Source organism: Haplochromis burtoni, unplaced genomic scaffold, assembly GCF_018398535.1.
Source record: "Haplochromis burtoni strain Fernald_Lab_line unplaced genomic scaffold, NCSU_Asbu1 Contig_665, whole genome shotgun sequence".
NCBI lineage: Eukaryota > Metazoa > Chordata > Actinopteri > Cichliformes > Cichlidae > Haplochromis > Haplochromis burtoni.
Genome location: NW_024583026.1, coordinates 62,163 through 81,951, shown reverse-complemented (window position 1 = coordinate 81,951; position 19,789 = coordinate 62,163). Strand labels below are relative to the sequence as shown.

Here is a 19,789-nt window from a genome sequence, read left to right as displayed (position 1 = left end):
TGGTGTGACTGGTGGCCCAGGCTAACTGGTGTGTTGGTGTGACTGGTGGCCCAGACTGTAGCTGGTGGTGGTTGTATAGTTTTGACCGTTGTCATGGTGACGGTGTGTGACCTCTGACCTCAGGTGCTGTTCGCCTCCATCATGGAGACTCTGGGGAACGAGGCTCTGGGGAAGATCCTCAACCTGCTGGATGAAGTCGGGCTGACGGCGGAGCCGCCGTCAGGCCGCGGCGCCCGGCGACTGCAGACGAGCGTACTCAACGTGCTCAGCAACGCCCATATAGGTAAGTATTGGCCCCGCCCGAAGACTCCACCTCAGTGACATCACCCTCACTGTGTTATGTTTGTGGCAGAGCTCGAGCATTCGTACGGACTCCGGCAGCAGGACGGCGACTCAGCCACGCCCCCTAAGGTAAGCCTGCTGCTCTGGCTCACCTGTGCTGCGTTCACTGACCGTGACTGAGTGTATGTATATGTATCCCTGCAGACCAGTTCGAAGGAGGAGGAGCAGGAGACGCCGCTGGTGCTGGCGGTCACCATTAAGGACGAGCACGGGAACATTAACCTGGGCGCAATCGCAGAGAGTGAGTGCTCGACCGCGGCAGGAAGTACGCCCGCATGTGTGATGGTCTGATCAGCTGTGCTTATTCTCTCAGGAGCCGAGGTGGAGGCGGCCCCACCGGACGAGTCGGAGCGGCTGTTGTCCCCATCGAAGGTGACGAGCCCGGCGGGCTTCGTGCTGGAGAGCGTCACCTGGAAGTACTTCACATGCACGGCGTGCGGGAAGTCCTTCTCATCTCAGAGCAACCTCAATACGCACCTGCGCGTGCACACGGGAGAAAAGCCATTTTTGTGCAGCGTGTGCGGCCGCGCCTTCCGCCAGCGGCAGGGCATGCAGAGCCACATGCGCACGCACACGGGTGAGCGGCCCTTCGAGTGCCCGCAGTGCGGCAAACGCTTCTCCAAGCAGGGCCAACTGAAAGCACACGCCGTCGTGCACACGGGCGAGAAGCCGCACGCCTGCGACCAGTGCGGCCGCCGCTTCAATCTGCCGCAGAACCTGCAGCGCCACAAGCGGACGCACGCAGGCGCCAAGATCTTCGTGTGCAAGGCATGCGGGAAGGGATTCACGCGCGCCGTCACGCTGCGCACGCACCAGCTGATCCATAGCGGCCAGAAGCCGTTCAGGTGTGAGCAGTGCCACAAAGCTTTCCGGCACGCCGTCAACCTCAGGAACCACCAGCGCACACACAGCGGCGCCCGCCCCTTCACCTGCGACCTCTGCGGGAAAAGCTTCCGGCAGGCGGTGAACCTCAAGATCCACCGCCGCACGCACACGGGCGAGCGGCCCTTCTGCTGCCGCCAGTGCGGGAAGACGTTCAGCCAGCAGAGCAGCCTGATCTCGCACGGGCGCACACACTCCGGCGAGAAGCCGTTTGCGTGCGGTGCCTGCGACAAGAAGTTCAACAACAGCAACAGCCTGAAGCTGCACACACGCGTGCACACGGGCGAGAAGCCGTATGCCTGCGACGTCTGCGGCAAGAGCTTCAGCCAGGGCAGCCACCTGCGCACGCACAAACGCCACCTGCACGCCGGTGGGAAGCAGTACATCTGCGACCGCTGCGGCAAACGCTACGCCGACCAGCGCAACCTGAAGCTGCACAAGTGCGGCTATGCCTGAAGGGCCCGGAGGGCTTGAGTGTGCGGGGGCGGGGCCTCTGATTTGGCAAACAGACTCTGGCTGTTCCTTACACTCTGATTGGTTGCAATCTGAGTCGATGGTTTCAGAGAGATGGACCGCAGACACCTGTGCAGGAGCACACCTGTCCACCTGCTGCCTTAATGGGACGGCGCGCCGCTTCGGCTTACGCATGATGTCATCACTGAGGTCACTGTGAACACTGATAATACTCAGACGTGAACTTTAATTTGAAAAGGTTTTGATGACATGAAGTGACCTTTCAAAATAAAAGAAAACGTTTATTTTTGTTCTGAAATGTTTGTTTATCATTTTTATAAAGTGACGTAAGAAGACAAACATCCTGCAGGACAGATCCATGAAGAATAATAATAATAATAATAATCAATAAAAAGTGTTGGTGATCAATCTGAGGAGCACGAGGTGAGCGACTGCAGCTTCCTGTTTCATCAGCAGGTGCAGCACACCTGTCAGCACATTCCTGAGGCCCATCCAGAATAAAGTATAAAAAGTTAATGAGAAAAAAAATAATAATAATAATGGATTGGATTGATATAGCGCTTTTCTAGGCACCCAAAGCGCTTTACTATTAATTCACTCTCACATTCACACACTGGTGGAGGCAGCTACAGGTGTAGCCACAGCTGCCCTGGGGCAGACTGACAGAAGCGAGGCTGCCATATCGCGCCATCGGCCCCTCTGGCCAAAATAAATGTTAATACTTTAAAAGGTGGGGGCATGGTCACAGAAGGTGGTTTGGGTGTGATGTCAGCGAGCGCCGCACAGAACGCCGCTGTCCTGTGAATCGCAGGTGATCAGGCTGGTCCCTCACACCAGCACGCCTTCAAACACTCAAACTTTATTAGCACAGCAGCTGTTTCACACATCCACAGCTCCCTGATCCACCAAGTGTGTGTCTGATGTCAGGTTAGCCCTCCTTTATAAAGTCAGCTGTTGGTACAATAATCAATGTGATTGGTCAGCTGTTGGTGGCCCCGCCCCTTTATGTGATGGCCAGCTGAGCGCCACGTGAACCCGGGGGCAGAGAAACTGCACCCAGGTCAGTTTCACGCCCACAGCAGGAGTCTGATCTTTGATCCGTTTCTGGTCATTCACAAAGTGTATTTTAGTAAACTTCAGGTGTCAGCCTGCGGAGCAGGTGAAGGGTCATCCTCCAGCTGTTTGTTTTTTTTTTAACTTTATTTAACAAACAATGAGTATACAACATACGAACAGATGAAGTATACAAAACAACAAAATGAACACACAAAGCCAGGGGTAAATAGAAAAAAGTAACAATTATAAGAATACACGCAAAAATTCACATACATGTATTGTTTTGAGCCTTTTTGTTGGTGGAGTCTGATATTGATTGTATGTACATTTCCACATCCTTAAAATAATGACAGAAATATGGTGTTTTGTTAGTAAACTTACATTTATGGATAAGAAATTTAGCTAAAAGTATTTATCATACAAAAACATTTATCATTCTTCTTGGGGAACTTAAAGAAACAAAACATTTTCCCATCGTAAAGAAAACTCCCTTAAAATATGGACAATGACAAACCCTCCAGCTGTTAGTCTACTGAATGCGCAGTCATCACGTGTTCCGTGTCACATGAACTACTCCACCTCAGGTCCTCAAGAACGTTTCAAGGTCCTGGAAGGTGCATAGAGAACACGTCCAGAAAGCATGGCAGGACCTCAGGGAGTCTGAATCCGAGAGAAAATAATCAGATTACACACACACACTTTTTCTCTTGAGTCTGTTTGAAGCAACATCGGTAAATCTCCCCGTGGAGGCCTCGCGGAGAGCCGTGGGCCGTCTGAGACGCGCTCCAGTCCAGCAGAAAAAACTGGTCCTGTCCTCCGGCCGCGGGGGGCGCTGTCCTCTCGTCACAGAAGGGCTGTTACTTTTCTGTTTCCGGGTTTTTGGAGAGCAACGTGTGGAGGCAACCCGCATCTCGGCACCAAAACACTCCGACACTCCGAACCAAAGTGACCGAGCGGGAACGACTGTAGTCCGGCCTGACACATCGGAGACACCGGAACGTCCTGCAGCCATGGGCCCGGTGAGTGAGAGGCTTAAATCCGCCGTTTAATGAACGGAGTCTGGTCTGAGAGAACAAACATGCTCAAAGCGTCTGTCCTCACAGCCCGAGTCCACAGAAAACCCACGATTTTAGAGTCAGACTCATTTTAAAACAGCTCCCGGGTGTTCAGAGGGATACCAGAGCCCCAAAATAACGGCGCATTGAACGGAGTGTGGTCCGAGCACACACGGTGATGGCGCCTCCATCAGAGCCCGCTGCTGCTTTACGCCTGACAACATCACAAACGCTCACGTGGAAGGACTCAGTGTCTGATGGTCTGCCTGGAGTCAGCCACTCTGTGTCCCACTCAGGAAAGAAACACACCTCATCATCCACCCAGCTACGTAGCACATGTAGTGTCCTGTAGTACCAGGAAGTGAGAGGTAGTACAGTGTAGTATTTATTTATTTATTTAGGACAGTGCATGTTAATGAACATAAATGTAAAAAAAAAATTACATGAATGTAAACATACCAGATTATAGCCAAAGGCTAATTTCCATCTGTTGTCCTTAAACATAAAAAAATAGACATAATATTTCATAAAAATTCATCATTCATTCATAATAAAAACTCCATCACCAAACTCACACATACACACCATTCTGTTCCCAAATAAAACATTAAAACTATACAACTCATACATGATCACACACTTGATTTGTCCATAACCAGTTTTTAACCTTTGCCTTAAACAAATTGAATGTCGAGCATTCTCTAATGGGCTGAGGGCGACTGTTCCACAGATGGCCTCCTGGACAGAGAGGACGTTCTGCCCAAATGCTGTCCGTCTGTGGGGTATAAACACGTCTCCTCGGATTGTAGCTCGAGTGGTCCTGTCTGAGCTTTCTTTATGCCTAATGAACTGCTTCAGTGGTGGTGGAGCAAGGGAGTGTAAGACTTTATATATTAAACTCACTCTTTTAAGTTTCACTAAGTTATTGAAGTTCAGTAATTTATGTTTTTTTAACACATGACAGTGGTGGTGGGAGGTCGGTTTTTGTCAAGTAGTTTTAAACTTCTTTTATAAATGTTTTCAATAGTTTTAAGTGTTGTTGGACAAGCAAGTGACCAGGACGTCAAACAGTAGTCCATATGAGAGATGATCATTGAGTAAAAATAAGTTTTTGCAACATTCATATTTAAGTAATTACGTATATGATTAAAATTTTGATTATTAAATTTAAGTACCTGGGACTGAGATAGTACCGTGTAGTGTGAGGTAGTATTGAGGCGGCAGAGCGTCTGAGCGCCACGCCCACAGTGAGTCCAGTAAATCAGCAGCTCGACGCTGAGTTTGTCTCTGATTGGTCGGTTTAGAGTCGGTCACACGGCGTCAGGTGTTCACAGGATCCAAGCCAGAGCCTGCATGGACCGTGACATCATTGCTGAACACCTCTCCTTCTTTCCTCTGACGCTCCGCAGCCTCGCTCGAAGAAGCGGCGGCCGACGTTTCGCCGCCTGCTGAAGACGAGCGGCGTGAAGCTGGAGAACAAGCTGAAGAACCGCCAGCTGAAGCAGCAGAACGTCGCCAAGAAGCAACGCAAGGAGCAGAAAAGGCTGAGGCAGGCGGTGAAGGGCGCCGTCGGCGAAACGCCCCGCCCCCTGGAGACGTACAGGAAGAGACCAGGTGAGCGGCAAACGATCACGTGATTACTAACATCTGCTGTAAACCAATCAGAGACCAGAACTGTCTGACCCTGCTCCTGCTCGTACAGAGGAGGAGGAGGAGGAGGAGGAGGAGTTTCTGGAGAGTCTACCCACAGACATGATGGAGCAGGAAGACCTGCAGCAGATGACCGCCATGGCTCGCCAGGCGTCCTTCATCACCAGGGACCTGTCGTCATGGTAACTCCAACACACACACACACAAACCATATTTAGATACAGAAGCAGGTGTGATGCGCAGTGACTGAGGTGCGTTTGTGTGGTGCGGCGGGGCGTCCCAGCGGGCCGGTGCATGGCGGGAAAAAGCGGAAATCGGACGTAGCTCGCAGCTACGAGAAGGTTCCCAGGAAGATGGCGAGGACGGAGGAAAAGGAAGTGATTCACCTGCTGCCGATCAAAGACAAGACGGGCGTGATCCCACAGAGCGTCGAGAGGGGTACGGCGTGCTGCGTTGATCCCTGATCGATCTGATTGGTTCTGTGCGGCTGTGTCGAAACGTCTCCCTCTGTTCTTTCAGTGGTGGAGAAGCAGCCGGAGGAGGAGGAGCAGGGGGAGGAGCAGGAGGAGGAGCCTGATGACGTCGACACAGGTATGAAAAGCGATCAGAACTTTTGGAATAAGAATTAAACTCCGCAGGCACGGCGGGGTAAACGCCTCCGTGACGAGGCTGAGGCGTCCTCTCACCTGTCACGTGTCCTCCTTGCAGAGGCGGAGCCACCGAGCTGCCAGGAGATGACGCCGGCGCAGAGAGAGCGGCTCAGGAATCAGAAGCTTAACGAGAGGAAGCTGACCATCGCCGGCCTGGCGTCGGCCATCGTGTCGGACCCCATCGGCAGCGTAAGGCCGGGCGCCGTTCTGGGATCAGGCTCGTGGCGTGTATGTGTGTGTTTAACGTGACGTCGTGTGTGACAGATAAAGCGCGTGAAGGAGCTGCGGGGGATGCTGATGGAGGCCGACCCCAGCGTGGCGGTGACGGTCAGAAAGCTGGTGATGGTTTCTTTGATGGAGGTCTTCAAAGACATCGCCCCCACCTACAGGATCCGACCTCTGACCTCGGCGGAGAAGACCGCTAAGGTGCGTTTGTGAGTTTGTTTGTAGAGGAAGCGCCTGGCGGCAGGTCGCCACAGTCGCCACGTTTTAACCTGCTGCTTCTGCCGCTCGCCGTCTTCCAGGTGAAGAAGGAGACGCAGGTGCTCCGAGAGTTCGAGGAGGGTTTGGTGAGTCAGTACAAGTTCTACCTGGAGGACCTGGAGCAGACTGTCAAAGGTACGCCTCCGTCACCGTAGCAACAGCCACACACTGACACCCGCACACCTCACGGCGCCCTGACCGCTCATCTCCGCCCACAGACTGGAAGCAGAAGAAGAAGAAGCGCAGTCAGGCGGTGGCGCTGCAGGCGTACGGCGGGCTGGCTGAGGTCGCCGTCCGCTGCCTGTGCGAGCTGCTCGTCGCTCTGCCTCACTTCAACTTCCACAACAACATTGTGGTCGTCCTGGCGCCGCTGATGAACGACTCCACCAAGAAGGTGAGTCTCATAGGCGCCGCAGCCCAGCCCAGCATTGTGCGACGGCTTCACGTGCTCTTTGTGTTTCAGGTGTCCGGCGTGTGCTGTGACGCGTTCAGGAAGCTCTTCCAGCAGGACAGAGCGGGCGGGGCCTCGCTGGCCACGGTGCGAGTTATCTCCGGCCTCGTGAAGAGCCTGAACTACAACGTCCGACCCGAGGTAACGAACGAAACGTATCCAGGCCACGCCCACTCCGAGAAGACTGTTGATAAATTATTAATCAGACGCTGTTAACTCCGCCCCCTCCAGCTGCTGCGGACGCTGCTGAGTCTGAGGATTAAAGAGGTGGAGATGAAGAAGGACATCGAGGCTGCGGCACCAAAGAAGAAGTTCATGACCAACAAGGAGAGGAAGAAGAACCTGTCGAGGATGCAGAGGAAGGTAAACCCTCGCACCGAGTCCTTATTGGTTGTTTCAGCGGTCGGCTCCGCCCCCGACAGCCCCGTTAACAAGGCCTCGTTCATTTTAAGGGCTGGAGCTGCAGCAGCAGACGAACAGTCAGAGAAACTCAGGCTTTAGAAACAGGAACACGTGTTCGTTCAAACGTTTGTGCCAGAAACATCAGCACAAAGAGATGATCTGCTCACGATCACAAGGTAAACAAAGGATCCAAATATGGGCCAAACGTGTAAAAGATATTTTTAATTTAAAATAAACTCCAAACATAATAATGTGAGAATAAGAGAATGTGTCAATGAAAAGTTAATGTTACTGGGGCAAAATATAAAAAACAATTCTTACAATAACCTGAGGAAATATTAGCAAAGTAACAAAAACACGAGAAGAACATGTGAGTCAGAATAAAATGTTTCTACATGCTCGTGCGAATTCACTGAAGTCTATGAGCATTAATATAAGAAGCATCAACAACTTCCTCTGTGATGAGCTGATGCTCAGGGATTTCTCAGTCCGTCCAGCAGGGGGCAGTGAGAGACACCAACCTGTGTGTGTGTGTGTGTGTGTGTGTGTGTGTGTGTGTGTGTGTGTGTGTGTGCTCGAAGAAGGCTGAGGAGAAGCTGGAGAAGGAGCTGCTGGAAGCCGAAGCCTCAGAGAGCAAAGACAAGAAGATCAAGCTGGTGAGTTGAAAGGTCACGAGCGTGTACAGTGAGAGGAAGGACACTCCTCCTCCTCCTCCTCCTCACCCCTCTGCTCTTCCTCTCCAGCACACAGAGACGCTGAACATCGTCTTCCTCATTTACTTCAGGATTTTGAAGAAGGCTCAAAATCAGTTCTGCTCCCTCGCAAGTTCTGGAGGGGCTCGCCAGATACGACGCGCACACACACACACACACACACACACACACACACACACACACACAATCTGTAGTACTACTATAGTGCTGAATATGATGTCATTTCCTGTCAGTTTTGCTCACCTCATCAACCTGGAGTTCTTTGATGACCTGCTCAACGTGCTGCAGGACCTCATCCAAGCAGGAGTGAGTGTTCATGTTTGACCCCGCCCCCTGCAGAGTCACCTGCTAGTTTGGTGTCACAAATAGTTCTTTATTTATTTTTGTTTCTTTATTTATACCTGCAGGATTTGTCCAATAAGGAGACGCTGCACTGCATCCAGACCGTCTTCACCATCCTGTCAGGACAAGGTCAGACTCTGTGTGTGTGCTCGTATATCTGACTTGTGAAGACCTTAGTCTGATGAAGACCTTTGAGGCCATTTTAAATATTTTTGTTATATGATCACAAGAAGTCAGGACCTTCTTTGTGTATCAATGTCGAGACATTTGTGGATGTTTATTAAATTTAAGCTGCAATAACGAGTTGTTTTAAAGGTTCAGACTTGGATTGTAGTCCTGGGAATATGTAAGGGTCCCCTCCCAGTGACATAGACAAACATATGTGTTCGTGTTAGGCTCACAGAGGCACATGTGCTCAGCAATAGCACTGGCTACAGTTTATTCTCACTGAGATAGACCAATAAATAATTTTTAAAACTCTTTGAAAAGTCAGGTGTGTTTCCTGCACATGATGTCACTTCCTGTTGAGTTTCCTGGATCAATAAAGTTTGTTTGTGTATCAGGTGACGTCCTGAACATCGACCCGCTCAACTTTTACTCCCAGTTATATAAACTGCTGCCCAGGCTCCACGCAGGTCAGTTAGCCTCACTTTGAACCGGCAGTATGACGTCACACGTCACATGATTGTTTTAACAGCCACGCTTTGAATCCCTCAGGGGCGCCCAACGATGACGCCATCATTGTGCTGCGGTGTCTGGACGCAATGCTGACCCGCCGCAGGAAGCAGGTGACCCTACAGAGGGCGATGGCGTTTGTCAAAAGACTGAGCACGATCAGTCTGCACGTAATGCCCAACGCCAGCGTGGGAATTCTTGCCGCCAACCGAGCCACGATGCATGTGAGTCTGAACGTGTGTGTTGACATCCTGTCTTCGTCCCCTCGTCCCCAACCGCCGACCCTCCCTGAGCAGAACTCCTCCCCGCCCGGTCCCACTGTCGGCAGAGTGCTTACTCATCGATCGTGATGTCAGGGGTTTTCTCTGTGTTAGTGGACGCTCCTACACTCTTTACATTACAGCATGAAGCACCTCGATGTGACTGTCGTGATTTGTTGCTATATAAAAGTCTGATTCAGTCACTTGAAAAGAGGTGTGGTTACCTAACAGCTGTCAGTAATTCAAGTAGTTGTACAGGTAGAAGTTTGACGTGTGTATTTTGTGTGTGTGTGTGTGTGTGTGTGTGTGTGTGTGTCTTTCTCAGTCCTTCCCAAAGTGTGACTTCCTGCTGGACAACGAGATTCAGGGCAGTGGGTTCTACCTGCCGGAGCTCGACGAACCTGAACACTGCAACGCTCAGAACACAGCACTGTGGGAGCTACACACACTGCAGGTATGCACACACTGCAGACACACACACACACACAGGTATGCACACACTGCAGGTACACACACACACTGCAGACACACACACAGGTATGCAGGTGCACACATGGCCCCACGTGTTTCTGAATGTAGCTGCGCGGTGTTTGTGCGCTTTCAGAGACATTACCACCCGGTTGTGCGGCGGTTTGCAGTCCACCTGAGTCAGGGCGCTCCCTCTGAAGGCTCGGCGGCGCTCAGTGTGGAGCTGAGTCGCAGGTACACACACACATCACCTGTGTTTAATCAGAAAGCTCAGCCTGTGTGAGGATCAGTGAAAACGGTGTACTGCTCCTTTAAAAGTTTAGTTTTTCTGAAGTGTGAACGTTGCCCCCTGCAGGTCATCTGTGGAGCTGTTTGACGACTACAGCATCAAAGATATGACCTTTAACCCCCCTGTAGCATCACCAAGCCTCAAGAAGAAGGTTTGAAAGTCAAACTAAAATATTTTAAACTTTAGTGAGTCATGATGACCGACTATCGCTTTGCTTTGTGTCAGGATCATTTTGTGGTCGGAGCGACGCTGCTTGACGCCGAGTTGCAGAGAAGACTCGAGTGCGCCCTGACCGCCGCCGAGGACACACAGCTGGACTTTACTGCAGCGCACACACACAAAACCACCCAGCACTGACACACACACACATAAAATAAAACAACATTTTATGGCCATCAGGAGAGGAAGTACAGCTGCAACCTGATAGGCAGACCTTCAAAATAAAAGCCCAAAGTGTCTTCAGGGTGGAGTTGGACTGTTTTCATCATGTTGATGTGAAGAGTTGTGATTTTGGGCAACCCGGTGAGTCGATGCGGAGTGCCCAGTTTGAGTGCCATGACTGTGCTGTTTAAATGTCAGATATTAAAAATAAAGACCAGAAAAACTCTTCTTTAACATTTAAGCTGCTTTTATTTTTTAGAGGCTGGGGTCTGCCACACCAGGTAAGACCCCAGGTGCAGGCTGTGTAAAGATGCCCCAGAGACAAGATGCTAGCATGCAGGGCATACATGGAACGCAATAGCCAAGTGGCTAGCATAGTATACAGAAACATCTGGAAGCCCCGAGGTCAACATGGGAGGTGGTGGAGAATGACCGAGCTAAGATCCTGTGGGACTTGCAGATACAGACGGACAAACAGGTGGTGGCTAACCAACCGGACATAGTGGTGGTAGACAAACAGAAGGAGACGGCCGTAGTGATCGATGTAGCGGTTCCCAGGTGTGATGTGACGTAGCCGAGCATTTCTGAGCTGTGGTTCTGGAACCTCGTTCAAACGGTGGCCGTCCTGGTACAAACTTTTTCACACGACCTCTGGAAGCTTCTCCTCCGGGCGGTCTTTCTCTTCCCTGTGTGCGGTCAGATCCAGGCGCAGCTCCCACAAGGCTGACAGATACTCGTCATTGTTGGCGTCTAATTCCAGAGCGCGCTCATAATTTCTCACAGCCCTGCTCCGATTGCCCTCAGCTCTGGCCACTGCTCCCAGGATGCCATAGGATGCGGCGTCTCTGGGATTCTTTTCGAGGCGTCCCTCAGCTATCGTCGTCAGTTTCTGCAAAAGAATACCTGAAGGTTACTTCCTGTTTACTAAGATCAGGTTGAGTTTGTATTAGTTTTGGATAAAGCAGAGTGAGAAGCTGGCCAACCTTCACACAGTGCTTCCAATGTGATGTGTTGATGCAGAACTCCAGAGCCTGTTGGATGCAGCACAGGACATGTTAGCAGACGGTTAACTGTCCACAGCTCGACTTTCCAAATGTCCGTCTGCCTCAGAGGCCCGTTCGCTAATACTGGTTGCACCTGGCATGCACACCTGCAGTCTGAATGCAGTTTTGGACGATCCGTACCTTTTTGTAATAGGTGAGTCCGAGGTCTTTCTGAGGGGTGTGATAGTAGCAGAACTCTCCATAATACCGGTAGATGTACTGACGGATGCCTGGAGGTTCATCCTCTAATGTCTGCAGCACATCATCAAACATCTGCTGAGCTCTGAAGCAACAAACACAAAGCTTAGACACAAAAAGAATCAATGCATCAAATGTTTTTGGAATCAACAGTCCATCTGATGACTGTCTGTAGAAACATCAATACAGTCGAGTAAAACTGTCCAATCTGACATAATGTTGGTGTGACCACAGGGGTCAAAGTTTCCTTCACGCACTTGTTTCCAGCTTTGGTAATATGATTCAACACTGTTTTATTCCATAAGTGATCACGTTGGTCAGGTTTAGTCCAACCGTTCTTCTACCTGTGTCATTACTACCAGCTTTTTTAAATAAACATAAAACCAACACAGAATATTTCATTGGAACAAACTGACAGGTAAACAGACCTCCTTCTTTCAAAGTTCTGTGCGTACTGCAGAGCCAGCAGAGCTTTTGCAGCATTGAAACCATTCTTGAGCCTCACTGATTCCTCCAGATGCTGAATACAAAGACGTGTCCAATGCTGCACCTCTATTGGATAAAAACAGGTGTTACTGACGGAAATATTAAACACGCCCTTGTGTCCAGTCTTTGAGTGATGACGTATGAACACGGCTCCGGTCCAAACTCCTCTGTGTTTAAGGCTGTTTTAATGTTTTGTATCTTGTTCTATTTAATCCGAACAAGCCCCTAAAATCAGTCAATGATCGCTGTCGGCCTCTCTCTGTTTTTATTACCGCTGTTCATTTTAAACCCTTAGGATGTAACTGCAGCCCAGCAGCAGTATATTAGTGACTAACCTCGTATTGTGGATGGATTATCTCAGTTGTTCTCCTGACTGAAGTTTGGTCCGTTTACAGCATCCTGCCATGCAATTGCATTTGTCTCTAACCATCAGGAACCCTCACGTTAACTTTTATCGAGTGGAAAAAAGTTAGCATTCATCCTCCAGCTTCACTGTTTATGCTAACATAGCTGTGTCGCTAGCGATCACGTAGCACATCATTATATACCAGCTATTATACCATGTTGGAAGTGATAGCAGAGCTGTACGTTTGAATTTGTCAGAAATCTCTCAGTCAGAACATGCTATATCATGTTTAGGTGGAAACTAGTGTGGGAAATATATTAGGTGGTAGTGCTTTAATTAGTGACATATTAAACCAGAAGCTAATGAACATACGCAGCATAGAGCCTTAGAAGTGTTTCGCTTGTAACTGCATATGTGCCTGCACAGCGACGGTTATAACAGGATGTGCTATATACGATCATGGGCCCACTAATGAGAACAACAGGAAGCAGCTGAGGTGAAAGGTGAACCGCGTTATAGCGAGGGACCGCTGTAATTTTGAAGGTAAGTCACAACATACCCTTCGTACATACTAATGTATAGAAACCCTTACAATCATTCATTTTTGTGTGGCTTTTTTCACGGTTTGTTAACATGCTGTGTAGGTGTGTACTTGATGAGCTGATCTCAACATAACGGGAAACATCTGGTTTGACTGTTTTTCACCTGCAGTCTGAACGCTGAACATTTGCCTGTTTAGATCATGAGACCAGTCACTATACAGAGATGCTTCTGAGTGTGGACGATGTGTCTTCTGCTGCAGTTCTGCTTGTGCTGAGTGATGTAAACAGCTGATCGATCTAAACTCTTTAAATGTCAAAGTTGATCATTAGATTTTTTATGACACAACAGCGGTGAGTGTTCCCACCTTCTCTTTGTAACTTAACGCCATCTTTCCGTTTTCGAGTTTTGGACATGGTTTTGGAGGATATCTTCGCAGCAGCGATTGACTGGACCTGCTCTGAGTCTTGGTTGTTTGTTCTCAGCACAACATCAGAGAATTCGGGACACTAGCGAGCTAACTTCCTGCTAACTTCTAACTCCATTAAACGTCATAAATCCTGTTTCTCATGGATGCCTGGATGTTAAACTTAATTGTTACACCTGGTAAAGCAGCAGCACATTTTATTAAAGATGAAAGAATTTAGACCGTTCGTAACTTAGTGAAGCCGCAGTGTCCTGAAGCATAGTTTGGGCCCAGAAACAGCTAATGATGTCAGACTTAAAGACTGGATTAAACCTGAAAATGTATTCACATGTTGCAATAGACATAGACTGCCAGGGGATTCCCATGATGCATTGAGTTTTTCCTTTCCAGTCACCTTTCTCGCTCACTATGTGTTAACAGACCTCTCTGCACTGAATCATATCTGTTATTAATCTCTGTCTCTCTTCCACAGCATGTCTTTATCCTGTCTTCCTTCTCTCACCCCAACCAATCACAGCAGATGGCCCCGCCCCTCCCTGAGCCTGGTTCTGCCGGAGGTTTCTTCCTGTTAAAAGGGAGTTTTTCCTTCCCACTGTTGCCAAAGTGCTGCTCATAGGGGGTCATATAATTGTTGGGTTTTTCTCTGTATCTATGAAGCGCCTTGAGGCGACTTATGTTGTGATTTGGCGCTATATAAATAAAATTGAATTGAATTGAATTGAAATGTTGATTGCTTTATTTGAGACCTGCTGTGGTGTGCAGAGGCACAATAATAAAGATGGTATCTCTGTCCAAATACTTACCCGACTGGAAGAACTTTATACCAGGTCCTACCTGCTGATGAGAGTATAAACAGAGTACAGTGCAGTACCTGACTCTGGTCGGACTCTTTTCCCAAGCAGCTTATTCTTCTTCTTCTCATAACACAGAGCAAGCTGGTGATGAATGAAAGATGACTGGCTTTTCTTCTCCAGCATACTCTTCAGCAGATCGATAGACTCATCCACCTGATCCTAGAACAGGGACGAGTCACGGTAACGTTGGAGAGACGAGACGTTAGAAGCATAAAACCAATATTTTATCTCGAGTCCCTTGATTCGCCATCAAGACCAGTATGTTTTTCCTATAAGCTACAGATGTTTTACCTGGTTGCGGAGATATTTTGCTACGTAGCGGGTGACTTGAGTGTTGTCCTGTCCGACTTCCAGGGCCTTCTTCACCAAACCTTTAGCCTCTGTGTGTTTGTTCGTGTCGTGGACCAGCTTCAGAGCCAGCATGGACATCAAAACGCCATCATCCGGATTTATTTCCAGGGCTTGACGAAGCCGTTTAGTGGCTGGTGATTCCTCGGGATACCAATCATTAACATTCTTAAGATAAGAGCTCCATAAGTTTGCTGGATGTAATTTATTTAATGGGTGTTACCTCTCAAAGAATCAACAACAACACGACTGCAAAGTTAATGACTACAATGGTTAATACAGGAGAATCGTATGGACTGTCTGCTTCAGCAGGATAACTGCTTATATGCTAAACCGAAAGGCTGATTGGCTGATAGATTGTACCTGTTCTGTGCGATAGAGGACGATAGCATAGCCAGTGTTCCACTCCCAGTCATCAGGCTGCAGCTCCAAAGCTTTGCAGAAGCATTCTTCAGCTTTGGTATAGTAAGAACTGGAGAACTTAAGAAAGGTCCAGCCCTTCTCCCCGTACACTTCTGGATGGAGGTCAGTGGAAGGATCAGGCGGATGGTTCACCTGCAGAGTCACAGTATATTTAACAGAAATAGATTTGATTGCAGCTAATTCTTTGACAGTGTCTGAACATTTATCAACTTTTCAGCCGAGAAGCCACAAATGCACAAACTAGTCTAGTTTGTCTCATTCGTTATATGCAGTTTATGTTTCAAAAGTTATAGTTGTCACAGAAATATCCTGAAGTGTTTGGTTGCTAAACTGAAAAGATGGTCTGATATCCATACACATGGTCCAGAAAGGAATCATGCAACACTTTTGAACTTGTTTGTTTTGTTTGGCAGCGTGCGCTATAACAGGGTCTTCGTGTAAGTGAGTGATCGCAGGTTTGGATCCTGTAGAAACACCTCAGGTAACCTGCACACTCTGTGGTCCAGTAACAGGTCTAACATGGAGCTGTCTCTTTATATTAAACTAACATGGAGGTTTAGGTGTTGTCAGTCTTGGCTGATTTCCAGTGTTTATGCAAAGCCAGGGCCCTTTCACAATATGTGTTCTCGTGGAGTTGTGAAACCTCATCAGTGGCTGTACTGTTCCAGTTCAAACATCAAAGTCAAGTACACTCAAAGCGCCTCGATGTATTCCCGCTCCGCCCATTCCCTCGAGCAGGCAACGTTGTGACTTGTGTGGGCCTGGCTCAGCCAAATATCCCAGAATGCATTTTGTCCAAAACTTAGCAGCAGCATCGGAGAAGAGCAGCGAGTAACGTTTGAAATATGACTGTTTCTGTGACACAGAATAAACAGTCGATTTGTAAACATGCTGCATTTATCAACACATCACCTTTTTGCTTGATGGAGCACCAACTGTCAGGTGACCGGAGGCTGAGGCTCACTAGAGCCAGTGAGAACGCCTGACTCCCAGCACATTGTTTTCATTTTGATGATTTCTAAATCTTTGTGTTTATTTCAGCTTTTTTGTTGTCTTTTGTTTTCTTCTTTGTTTTTGCTTCTGAGTAAATCGGTTTGACCGAGATTAAAGTTAAAGCCCAGAAAAGTTAATTCTGTTCATCTGGACGTTTTCAGTGGGAGAAATGTTTCATCATCATCACGTGACTTCTTCAGCCTCAGCTGACAGCAGGCTTCAACCTTATAAACAGGACATAATGACTGAAACCATTGACGAACTTTGGGCTGCGAGGTCAGTTTATGATCATTAATATGCAAAATGTCATGTAAAAAATGAAATCTAACATTAAAAATATTTTCATTCAGTTTCTGGAGCAGAAACATCTGGAGCAGCTGTTCATGGATACCCTGATGCTCCAGAAATGATGAAATGATGTTTTGAACATGTGTTCAGTGATCGTCCGCTCCACAGCTGACTATTATAAGTTTTGAACCAAAATCAAATCCTTCGAACGTGTTTTCGTTCAGTGGCAGCGCGAGCTGTGCGTACAATGTTTGTAAGAGAGATGAAGTTTGTGTTTCGGTGACAGTCTTTATGAACATATCAGTGTCTGGATATTATAACAGCCATGAAGGCTACAGGCAGGGGTTCTTTAGATGTAAAGGTTTTTATTATAGTCAGCGCCTCTAGATCCATAACAGCGTTTATGGGTGGGTGTTAAAAACGTGTTTAGAGTTAAACCAGTCGTGTTTCTGAAGGTGTATACATGCCAGTATATCCTCGACTCTCTGACAGTAAGTCTGGGACTGTACGTAGTCTTCGGTGTGGTATTTCAGCCAAGCCAGGTCTCCGTACGTCACAATGAGCCGCAGCTCGCTCTCCTGTCCGTAACACTCCCTCGTCTTCTCCTCTGACTCAGTGAGTAGCGACAGCGCCTCCTCTGGTTTACCCTGAAGATACCTGAGGATGGACAACAAACAGGAATAACTCACAGTGCTCCAGCGTCTTCAGGGTTTTGACACGTCTTTGTACCTGTAAAGCCATGAAACTTTGCGGCGCAGAGACATTATATTATTAAGAGTAATTGCTCGCCTGACTTCACCCACACATGAACTTCCCACTCGTGATCCAAGGGGTTTAATACGATGTCAGCCCACCAGCTTCAGCGTTTCTGGGAAGGACTTCCACCGGCTTGGGAGTGTTTATGGGAATTTTTGATCATTCTTTCAGAAGCACCTTTGTGAGGTCACACTGTGCTGTTTTCCTAGCAACCACCAAACCCAGACTCCTCCATCGGAGAAGCGTGATTGGTCGCTCCAGACAACACGTCTCTAGAGCTCGGCGTGCTTCACGCATCGATGCTTGGTGATGTAAGGCTTGCATGCAGCTGTTCGCCATGGAAACATATTTCCTAAAGCTCTGTACGCAATGTTGATGTTTGGAGGTGTGCAGCGATTGACTCTGCACTATGATCCTCACTGACCCCGCTTCACTTCCTCCCAATCTCCTCCACCTTGTTCTAATTCCACTAACAGTCGGATAAAGAGGAACGTTTATGACTGGACAGGTGACATCCTATCACGGTTAAAAGCTGGAAATTCACTGAGCTCCTGGGAGCGACCTAGGTGCTGATTTTCTACACCTGTCACAGTCTGGCGAGGGCAGACTGTATGAATTGAAAAAGGACCCAAAATGCAGACTCCAAGGAACAGGGAACAAAACTTGAATGTTAACAAAAAGCGAGCCGTTTAATATGGCTGGTAAAAAAGGTACAAACAAAGGGCAAGGCAAACTGAAGCAAAATTAACACAAACCTAAACTGGGAAATCTAAACAAACAATAAGAAGAACCTAGACAAGAAACTGAGATGGAAGGAACATGGCGTGGACAACAGACGACCTGACAATCACACACTGAAAACAGAGGACTTAAATACACAGGAGGTGATTAGGGGAAGTGGAGACACATGAGGAAACAGCTGGCACACATGAACATAATGACGTCACAGTGGGAGAGTAAAACTGAACATGATGAACACAGAACACCAGACCTCTTCACAATAAAACAGGAAACATAATGAGACAGACATGACAACCCGAACTTGACAACGTAAGACACAGACATGAAACGCATGAAGAGCAGGGGAGATTTAACATGGTTGGAAACACGAGGGGAAAATAATAACTAGAAACACTTAGGCATAATAATACAAACTTGATAACATAAGACACGCAGCATGAAACACGAAGGGTGAGGGGAAGCTTAAATACAGGGGAAGAAAACACAAGGAGTCTAATAACCAAATGAACTTAGATAACCTAATGAACAAAATAAACTCAAACTTAAAACGCTGGGTCAAAAGACCCAGGACCATGACAACACCTGTGGACATGAAAGTGAATCGAACATCTGAATTCAGTGATTGGATGGGTGAGTGAATATTTTTGGCAATAATGTGCATGTAAAAAGCCAGCTTCACAGAAGCAACGCCTGCTTGCACAGTTGAATCTTGTTCTTTTCCATCTTTGTTGCTGTTTTGTGCCCAATTATGATGATTTTATCTTTGAATGTCCCACAAACAAAGGCTTTTAGCTGAGGGTTCCTGTTCAATGTTCTGCACTGCTTACCTCACATAAGACAGGAACCTGTAGGAGTGGGCCAGGGCGCCCCGCTGCCCCAGTTGCAGGTCTATATCATGCTGCAGCTGCTTGCTAAGGTCGTCCAACTCCAAGTCTTCCTTCTTCAGATCCCAGGTGAAACGACTCTGCAGCTTCTGCAGCCTGCGGTGTAGATCGTTACCTGGATCACTGCGTAAGACAAAACACATTCTCAATATAGTAGCAAGTGTTCACAAACATGAACAATTTAATAGTTTCTTAGGAGTATTTATGGTTTTATTTTGTGACACTAAGAAAACTGACGGAAAACAAATGTGCAGCACATGGAAGCAACATGATGAGATTGTGTTAATCTCACTGTTAGTTTTTGAACCTCTTCAGCATGTTTGAAAAACAGAACATGCTGATCAGTCCAAACTCAAAGATCCTCGTGTCCTAATTGTTCCGTTATTTGAGGTTATGGATGTTATTTGACTGGAGGCATAACTCACAGACACGAGACGCGCCATTACTCCAATGAGTGTCCTTTATTATGAGTGCCCCGCCACAACAACCCAGCAGAAACGTTCCTACCGCTTAGCATTTACCTGATGCTACATCCCCCCTACTAAACAGGATGTGATGCTGGGATATAACCAAGACAACAGATTAGACAACAGTATACTACTGCCTTATGCTTTATCTGGTAACAGCTTGTTTACTGAACTCGTTTGGTTTCAACCCAGACTTCTCAGAATGTCCAAAAATAAACTCTCAAAGTATACAACTCTGAACACCAAGCATAAGTGCACATTTCTGAACTATTCGGTGCAGCTACAAACAACATGTTTGATAGAAGTAACTTTTAAGTTTAAACTGCAGATGTCTATTATTAAAAGATACCTCCGTTATAAAGCTTTCAAATGTATTAAAATGTTCATATATTTTTGTATCACATGCCATTACATCCTGTCAC

At 47.7% G+C, this 19,789-nt stretch overlaps 3 protein-coding genes across 3 annotated transcripts in view; 2 read left to right on the top strand and 1 right to left on the bottom strand.

Moving 5' to 3' along the window:
- Positions 1 to 1,996, top strand: part of si:ch211-207i20.2 (uncharacterized protein LOC568537 homolog) — a 3,619-nt gene extending 1,623 nt beyond the window's left edge. Inside the window, exons 2-5 of the mRNA XM_005949497.3 lie at positions 124 to 283; positions 353 to 411; positions 487 to 583; positions 656 to 1,996. Coding sequence (XP_005949559.1) covers positions 124 to 283; positions 353 to 411; positions 487 to 583; positions 656 to 1,680 — 1,341 coding nt within the window. The 3' untranslated portion in view covers positions 1,681 to 1,996. The remainder of the gene's footprint in view (positions 1 to 123; positions 284 to 352; positions 412 to 486; positions 584 to 655) is intronic.
- A 1,563-nt stretch (positions 1,997 to 3,559) lies between these two features.
- noc3l (NOC3-like DNA replication regulator) lies at positions 3,560 to 10,807 on the top strand. Its single transcript, XM_042215159.1, has 21 exons — positions 3,560 to 3,773; positions 5,219 to 5,423; positions 5,512 to 5,641; positions 5,743 to 5,897; positions 5,979 to 6,050; positions 6,168 to 6,298; positions 6,374 to 6,535; positions 6,634 to 6,727; positions 6,811 to 6,986; positions 7,056 to 7,184; positions 7,275 to 7,406; positions 8,021 to 8,101; positions 8,189 to 8,270; positions 8,364 to 8,464; positions 8,566 to 8,629; positions 9,064 to 9,135; positions 9,218 to 9,399; positions 9,761 to 9,889; positions 10,040 to 10,137; positions 10,259 to 10,343; positions 10,418 to 10,807. Exons 1-21 carry the CDS (start codon positions 3,765 to 3,767, stop codon positions 10,547 to 10,549), a joined length of 2,421 nt encoding a protein of 806 aa, XP_042071093.1. The 5' UTR covers positions 3,560 to 3,764; the 3' UTR covers positions 10,550 to 10,807.
- Positions 10,808 to 11,026: 219 nt separating this feature from the next.
- The window catches only part of LOC102311580 (interferon-induced protein with tetratricopeptide repeats 5), a 29,191-nt gene continuing 20,428 nt past the window's right edge, over positions 11,027 to 19,789 (bottom strand). Inside the window, exons 2-10 of the mRNA XM_005949493.3 lie at positions 18,844 to 19,023; positions 16,987 to 17,176; positions 15,179 to 15,370; positions 14,759 to 14,983; positions 14,485 to 14,626; positions 12,243 to 12,366; positions 11,758 to 11,899; positions 11,557 to 11,604; positions 11,027 to 11,462 (exon numbers count right to left, since the gene is read on the bottom strand). Of these exons, the coding sequence (XP_005949555.1) occupies positions 11,214 to 11,462; positions 11,557 to 11,604; positions 11,758 to 11,899; positions 12,243 to 12,366; positions 14,485 to 14,626; positions 14,759 to 14,983; positions 15,179 to 15,370; positions 16,987 to 17,176; positions 18,844 to 19,023 (1,492 nt within the window). The 3' untranslated portion in view covers positions 11,027 to 11,213. The remainder of the gene's footprint in view (positions 11,463 to 11,556; positions 11,605 to 11,757; positions 11,900 to 12,242; positions 12,367 to 14,484; positions 14,627 to 14,758; positions 14,984 to 15,178; positions 15,371 to 16,986; positions 17,177 to 18,843; positions 19,024 to 19,789) is intronic.

Excerpts from the sequence above, each read along its gene's own strand:
- noc3l (XM_042215159.1), top strand. Across the intron at positions 5,642-5,742 it reads ACCAGGGACCTGTCGTCATG|CGGGCCGGTGCATGGCGGGA; the intron begins GTAACTCCAACA and ends GGGGCGTCCCAG. Across the intron at positions 6,987-7,055 it reads TGAACGACTCCACCAAGAAG|GTGTCCGGCGTGTGCTGTGA; the intron begins GTGAGTCTCATA and ends TTTGTGTTTCAG.